The following is an 8296-nucleotide window of genomic DNA, read 5'->3' as shown; positions in this document are numbered from 1 at the left end:
ACCCGTCAAGTTTTTCATTAAAACCTATTCACAAGGTGAAACGAATAATATCCGGGTTTTGTTATCAACTGAAACGTTTTCTCTTTGTGCTCTAGCCTATTGAACATTTCAGCCTACCCTTGAACATCCGGTTTTCGATCCCTTTTCCCGTATTTTTTTCATATTTAGTTTCATTTGTGAAAGTCCAAAAGTTTGAATAGGGCTATTCCTCGTCCTTTTAGCTCCATTTATTCCAAAGAGCTGTCAAAAGGGACAATCTCAAAGTTTCATCTTTCACTCTATAAGCGCTGTCTTTGTATTGTTTGAGAAATGAGTTCCTAGATTATCTGATTTCTTGGAATCATGAACTTTTCTTTCCTGGTTTTTTGGGATTAAAGTATGCCAGACACGCAGGTCTACTGAAATATTTTTTAGAAATACAAGAATAGTTTTTCCAAAAGCCTGGTCAGAGAAGTTGTCCTCTGATGAAATTTTAAAATGGAAATTAAGAAAACATATTCAAATTTTTTTTCAATTTTTTGATGTCTTTGTTATACCAAAATTTGTATATTGTTTCAAAAAGCTAATGTAAGTCAGGGATGTTCAGGACGGAACTCGGAATTCCGATCAGAACATCACCGAAGGTATTTATTGGAATTCGAAATTTTTAGATTACGGTATGTCACAGACGCACAAGATAATAATTGCTTACCCGTCTCGAGCGAAATTATTTTTCATATTGCGTTTCTCAAATAAAAACAATTTTACCAATTTTCGTCGTTTTTCGATGGAAAACTGGAAGCGCTATTCCAAAATTTAAATGTTAAAATCTCAAAAAATTGGAGATTTTGAAAATTAAAAAATATCAAATATTCATAAATTTCTGAATTTTCAGAGTTGAACAATTCCGAAATTCCAAATTTTTCAAAATTAGAACACTCCGAAAATCCCAAATTGCCGAAAATGGAAAATTCCGAAACTCCGAAATTCCGAAGTTATGAAAATCGGAAAATCTCGAAATTTGAGGAATCTGAAATTTTGAATTATTCTAAATTGGAATATTCCAAAATTCCAAAATTTTTAAAATCGGAATATTGCGAACTTCTGAAGTTCTCAATTTTCGAGTTTTATATAATTAGAATACTCCGAACCACCAAGTTTTTCATAATTCAAATTTTCTGAAACTCCGATTATTTCAAAATGGAATATTCCTAATTTCTAACTTTTTCGAAATAGGAATTTTCCGAATTTCCGAATTTTCAAAAATTTGTACTCGATTGCATGCAATCTCGTATTTTCTACTGTCTATAAATCATCTTTCTATCTAGCAGAAAGTTTTTTTATTTTTTATCACTCAATAACGCCTCCTCAATCCATTATTAAATTCCTCATTTCTCTAATGCTCTCTCGCTTAATTCTATAAAAGCTGTCCCGCACGGGAGAAGTATCTTTTTGTATTCAGCATTTCATGTTCCAATTATACAATTAGTTAAGGTTGGCAAAAATCTGAATATTCAGAAATTCAGAATTTTTCGACAATATTCCGATAATTCGAGTTTCGGAACTTACTTTTCAAAATTGGAATATATCTGAATTCCAAATTTTTGAAAATCGGAATAATTCGGAATTTGTACGAAAAGGTCATCCCAAACATCCCTGTGCTGAAGAAATTCGTCCGAAGCCATTTTCCAAGTGCTTGTCTCTAAATTTTATGCTCAAAAACTCATCCCACTCAAGATCTCGAACAATTTTATGGCTTTAGCATAACCTAGAGTTTTTTATGACTTGCAATAGACATTTTTCAGTTTATGACCCAAAGTTTCGAAACAGAACTTTGTCCGAAACTAATTTTGAAACGCTGTTCCTAAGCTCAACATCACTTTTGTGCTCCGTGCTTCTGAGAAGAAGAGTGCACTCGTTTTTTGGTATCTTGTCCCAAATTGCTTTCCTCTACTCTGTTGTTTCATTTAATCACTGTGTAGTCACGCGAGAAATCAATTGCTCCAATTCTTTTCCTTGAAAAGAATACCAAGCAATTTGATGTTTCTTCTCATCTCACCAAAATTACGTGGGGCTCTTCGAAAGAATTTTTCGCCCCAGTTTCTTCCTTTTCTATTGAACAACTTTGTGTTGGTCCGGGTTTTAACGCTTTTGTTTGTCTTTGTGCCTAGCTTTTCTTATCCTATTCTCCCGACGACAAAATCCATCCCATCCTGTCCTTTTTTGCTTCTTTTTCTTCTTCATTTAAATTTTAGATCCCCACGACCCTTTTTCTATTCATTTTGAAGATTGCGTTGACAGAACTTTGAAACGTTGAACCCGATGAATCTGATCCATGATATATTGGATTTTTATTTTCAGTCAAAAGAGCAGCACTACTCGATTCGGTTCTAAGCTATGACGTTGTAAAGTCACCGAGGGCATGATCAACAATTCCGATGGTTGCGGCGATGCGCATGCCTATCCGAATGGCTCTGAACTTCAACGACTCGCTCATAATTGTTCGCAGCAAGGTGAGCTAACACCACCAGAATATTTTTTAATATGCAGTATCAGTCATTATGATACACATATTGTCAAACCTGTATCAGAAGGGCCGGCAAAAATCCATCACACTTCCTCCATGAAAACGTAAAACCTATATTGTCAAATTTAAAAAACTGACACATGAACATTTTGCGGGCTGTGTTTATATCGATTCACAAGGCCCCGCCTAAAATTTCGATTTTCGATCAAAAGAAACTAATAACTTAGAGATCAGTGGGACTTTCTGAACAAAATTCTGATTTCTTGGTAATAATTTGATTGCCAAAATTTCAAAAATTTTTGCAAATCAAAAAATTAAACTTATTTGCGAAAATCGCTCAAACAAGGCTAAAGTCTGTAATAGAGCAACGGAAATAGAGAAACGGAAAATCAAAGGAGATGATTAAAGGTGTCTTTCAATTGGAGGGTGCATTTCTGTTTTTCGTGTGAGATCTCGAAGGGGAGGGAGGGCACTTCAATTAGAGGGCCTCTTCAATTTCGAAGACCCTTCTAATACAGGTTTCACGGTGAACTCATTTTTTTCAGTTGATTTATCGAGGTTATAAAGCAATTTTAAGGTTGTAAAACAGACCTAGATTGAAAACTTTGCATTCCCAGAATTATTGAAACCCCTAGTTTTTCAGATATTTGTCAATTTATGAAAAACAGCTGTTTTTTCACGTTTTCAGTACAAAAACGGGCCAAGAAAGGACGTCTTTCAGAAATCGGCAAAAAGCTGAAAACTAGGTATTTTCAAAATTTTCTGTAGAAGCTATCATCTCAAACTAGCTTTGTTTCCCTCCAACATTTTCAAAGTGATCAAAAACTAAACAGCCGGGCTTCTCCAGACTGATAAAAATGGTCAAAACGAGCAAAAATCAATTGAACTTTCTTGCAGATTTCTCCACTTATTTCGATGGTTGTTCAAAAGTATGCGTCAAGGGCAAGTACCCGATGCCGTTGACGCTATATGAAGATCTAGAAAGTGTAGTTTATGGGCAGGTAAGAATTTGTTCCCAGACTTTTTAGCACACGAGTTTGCTTTTTCAGATTTTTCCGGTTCTCGTATTGTTAGCATGTTTTGCAAATGCTGCAGTTGCTCTGGTATTGTCGAAAAAACATATGATCACTCCAACCAACGTTGTTCTGAAGTACATGGCTATTGCCGAGTTGCTAGTGGGGCTTGTTCCATTGCCATGGACTCTATTTTTTTTTAGTTTGGGGTAGGAAAAATCCCGTGTACTTTAATACCATTAATTTTTTCTACAGAAATTTTAAGGAAAAGTACCGATTAGAGCTATGGTGGTGCTACCTTCAAAAATATAGTATGGATGCGTTTCCACCGGTATTTCATAATATTGCAATGTGGTTGACAGTGTTGCTAGCAGCGCAGAGGTTAGGTACAATCAATTTTTGGATAATAGTTTTTATTGTTTAGGTACGTCTCTATCAGTCACCCGCTCCATTCTCGAACAGCTTGCAATGTGAAAAATGTCCGACTTGCTACACTATTCATAACTGTAAGTCACCATTTTTAAACCAGTACCTATAATAAAATTGTAGGTCATATCTGTACTTTGTGGCCTCCCAAAATCATTGGACAGCGAATATGAAACAATAAATGGTTGGATTCATTCAGAAGGCAGCTGGGGATATGTCTCGTATGTATTCCAAAGAAGAAATGCATTTCATAAATGTAAAATTCTTCCAGAAGCTGTTTGATGATACATACAGGGTTTGTGAATACAATGGGGCCAATGGTGTTTTACAATCTTTATTTCTGGACTCGCGCGATTGGATTTATCATTGTGCCGAGTTTCCTGTTAGTCTTATTGAATGGTCTTTTGATAAGGGGTATACGAAAAGCACAAAGAAGGAAATTGAAATTGTTGAGGTAGGAAGTGAGGTTTTTTGGGGGAAAAATCAAAATTTGGTTTCTAGGGAAAAACGAGCGGAGGAAGCACAACGACAGAGGGATAGTAATTCCACTAGTTTGATGTTGGTGGCAATTGTAACAATATTTTTGGTATGTTTTCTGAACGCGATTCTTGAAACGTATATTTGTCGGAAAACGATATTTTGTATCCTATAAATTCAAGTGTGAAATTGATATTCCATTAAAAAATCATGTAATAGAAACCCCCCCTCCTATTGTCAAATTTGAGCTTAATTATCTCGATTCCTTTGCAAGGTTTCAAAAATATGTCAACTGACAAAAGATTTCTGGTATTGTGATAAGCAATTTATTAGTTGACCACTTTTCATATCTTTCACCGAAATAGAAGTGATTGAGCCCAAAGTGGACGCGTTGGGTGGGGTGCTATTGAAGCATTTACGGTAGAAGGGTTCTCATACTCTCAACATATCCTTTTTCACATTTAACAGCCAAAACCACTGAAATTAATTAAAACCTTTTCATTTATCTCGGTTCCAGATTGTGAACTTGCCGCAAGCTATTTACATAGGTCTTCTCTGCGTCTGTGAGACGTTTTCCATTAAGTCGCCAATTTTTGATGGTCCCTTCCCAACAGTGTTCCAACTTGCCAGTAACATGATTGTAATGGTGAGTCGAAAACATCGAAAACTCCCCGAACGTTATTTTTCAGGCCACTTATCCTATCAACTTTGGAATCTATTGTTTTATGTCCAGTAGTTTTCGACAAACGTTCAGCCTAATTTTCTGCCCGTAAGTTATAGATGCATAAGTCAATTATGAAGTAAATTGTAAAGTTCAGAGGAGCCAATCAGCTGCAATGTGATCGAAGAATAATCGAGCCACCGAGTGCGGTACATTCCAGTCGGAGATCCGACATTTGTTCACATTTGGTCAATGTTTGTACAAATTCCGATGGGTTCATGCAAGTATCTCACCATTGTCTTCATGCGGACTATCTTACTTCGGAGCGGCAATCCACTCAATTTACGACAGCAGATAAAAGTGAAGAATAGCATAATCGCCAAAATTTCTGGAACTCTCTTTTTTTCAATGGGATATTTTTCTTTTCTTGTATTATAATTCTATTTTATTTCAATTGAATACAAACGCGTTTTTGATTTTCGGATGTTGTTTGTTATCCCGAATGATCAGGTTATGATAGTAGTTCAATCGAATATCCTTTGATCATCGAACGGAAAAAAGGCGACCTTCAAATTTGTGGTAAATATGTTTTTCATCATCTCATATTGTTTGAAGAATTTCATGAAAAATCCGAGGATGCCGTCCCGGCGCCAAGAAGTGAGAACATACATTCTAGAGAAATTACATCATCGTTCTCTGAACCGTCATTTTGCGAAAAAAGAAAGAGAAATGAGAGATATGATGAATTCTTGAGAAAAAGGAAATTGACATCTAGGAGAAGGTGGTAGAAGGCAAAGGTTTTAAAAAATTGTTCTGTTTGAGTAATACTCTCGGGGAATCGGAATTGTAGACCATTCATAGCCCCCATCGGATATGCGGGCCCTATTTTAGGCATTGCACTTTTGCCTGAAAAAATTTTCAAGGCACGGGCCCAGTAGCAAAAATTTTGTCATTTTGAGCCAAATTTTGAGCTCTCAATACAATTTTCTCCATTTTTTTTTGTTTTTTGGATTGTTTGTTGGTTTGACCAAATAATATTCTTTAAAAACTCGAAAAAAATTTTTTGATCGAAAAAAATCACATATATGTCCTTATGTGTTTTTTATGTGTTTTTCGAAATTTTCAAAACTTGTGGAATGACAGGCCCGCCGGGGCGGACCGGGCTTAGGCCAGGCCGGGCCGACATATTACTTGGCAAAGTAGCGGTCAAAAAATATACAAAATCTTATTTTCCAGTTGATTTCGGCCCATTTTGACCATTTTCAGAAGTCTAAAACTCGGATGTTAAGTTTCCCATCACATTCAAAAGTTAGGAGGGTGTAAAAAAGACTTACACTGAAAACTTTGCATTCTCATAAAATTTTTAAAAATTTTTAGGTTTTCAGCAATTTGCAAATTTCTGAAAGACAACTGTTTTTTCACGTTTTCAGTACAAAAACGGACTAAAAACGGTGTCTTTCAAAAATTGGCAAATGGCTGAAAAACTAGAATTTTTCAAAGAATTCTGTGAACGCGAAGGTTTTGATCTATATCTGTTTCATACTTCCCAAAATATTAAAGGTGATCGGAAACTTGACAGCCGAATTCCAGACTCTTGAAAATCATCAAAAATGCCAAAAATCAACTGAAAAACACTTTTTGTATATCTTATGTACCGGTACTGAGCCGAAATCTGAATTCACATCAATTTTTGAAAAGTAGGGTTCTTGTTTTTACTGAAAAATTAAAAGTGCAACTCAATATCAAATGATTTAAAAGCGCCACTCTACTATGTCTTTTGCCATTATTGGATGATCCCATCTCATTAAACCTATCATTATCCCGGAAGTGATTTTTCGACTTGGAATTTGATGATACTGTAATTTTCTTTTTGACTGTTCACACCAGTTTTTTTACAATTTGCCAATCAGTTTTCTTTTTTTTTCTCCTCCGATCACAGAAGAATGCGGATGATCTCTTATTGTAGTGTTGTCGCTTTCTAATCAGTCGGAAATGACACAACATCGGGGGACGAAGTGTTGCATTTCACACCATCTATATCATCTTTTGATGATCGGGACACAAAGAAAATGGGAAAAAATATTTTATGGGAGGTGGCAACTGAAATACTGAAGGTACAATAAATTAAACTATGATTATCCATTGAGTTTCAGAAACCCAGATTCATTTTTGACCGGAAGCGAAATTTGTTTTTTGTTGACAAGTTTGTATGAATCATTAACAACCACATACAAAATGTTTTGGAATGATTCACATCCACTTTCGGAGAATACATGATGTATTCTTGTTTTAAATGATACCGTTTTCGGCATCATCACATTTTAGATAGACATTCTTTTCAGACCCAAAACTATTTTTATACCTAAAATTATGCTTCATGGCAGCTTTCAAGATAGCAATATCAATTTTTCCTGCAAAACTACTCTGCAGCCATCCCTTCCTCGGAAGATTTCGATTTCGTTGTTATATCAACATCTGGCGACGGAACTTTTGTCACCTTTTTTTGATTAATGTTCGTTGTCCTCCTCCCCAAACGCCACCAGCGCCCCTCTCTTTGGAATGTTTGACGTTTCCGCCTACAGTATCCATCCCACCAGAAACTAGAATTGAGGAATATGCACTTTTTTGAATCACATGGTCATTTTTCACACAGAGTTCCGGTTTAGATGTTGCGATTCTTTGATGAATCTTCGTTACTCAAATGACACTAGGGAATGAGGTTTTTGTTCTTACCGAATGCTTTTGTTCTTTGAACTTTGGGAACTGGGGGGGGAGAACAAAGCTATTTTGAATACGATTTTTTTATCTTCGAAAGTTTAGTGAGAAATAAATATACCAACTGCTACGCACAACCCCAGAAAATTAATTTTCTCGCGCTCACCGTATTTCCTCAAGCAGAAGCTCACTTACCCTTCAACTTTGAACGAATATATCTCATTATCTGTAAAAGATATACAAAATATGTCAACTGTTAAAATACTTATCATAATATCATCTATATTTTATCAGTTGACAGATTTTTTATAATTCTCATAGGAACCGAGATAATTGAGCTGAAAGTTGTAAGTTTCGGTGGGCTTCTATTAGATGAAATACAGTGAATTTTATTCTGCAACTTAATTACCTGTAAATCCTTTTAACAAATCTTTCACTTATAACAAACCTTTCACAGCATACTGTAACCATATGTTTCTCAATCAGACTAGATTCTCT

General features: G+C 35.5%; 1 protein-coding gene across 1 annotated transcript; it reads left to right on the top strand.

Moving 5' to 3' along the window:
* Nucleotides 1-2401: 2401 nt before the first annotated feature.
* On the top strand, nt 2402-5454 carry Cbr-sprr-2 (the record flags this gene model as incomplete). Its single annotated transcript, XM_002645809.1, has 11 exons — nt 2402-2492; nt 3404-3507; nt 3556-3728; nt 3775-3900; nt 3944-4025; nt 4069-4166; nt 4217-4399; nt 4447-4531; nt 4940-5068; nt 5112-5191; nt 5241-5454. 11 exons carry the CDS (start codon nt 2402-2404, stop codon nt 5452-5454), a joined length of 1365 nt encoding a protein of 454 aa, XP_002645855.1.
* Between the last annotated feature and the right edge of the window lie 2842 nt (nt 5455-8296).

Source organism: Caenorhabditis briggsae (genome assembly GCF_000004555.2).
Source record: "Caenorhabditis briggsae complete genome, chrX, whole genome shotgun sequence".
In the NCBI taxonomy this organism is placed as follows: domain Eukaryota; kingdom Metazoa; phylum Nematoda; class Chromadorea; order Rhabditida; family Rhabditidae; genus Caenorhabditis; species Caenorhabditis briggsae.
Note: the sequence above shows the minus strand (reverse complement) of the source record. Positions and strands in the feature narration are given on the sequence as shown.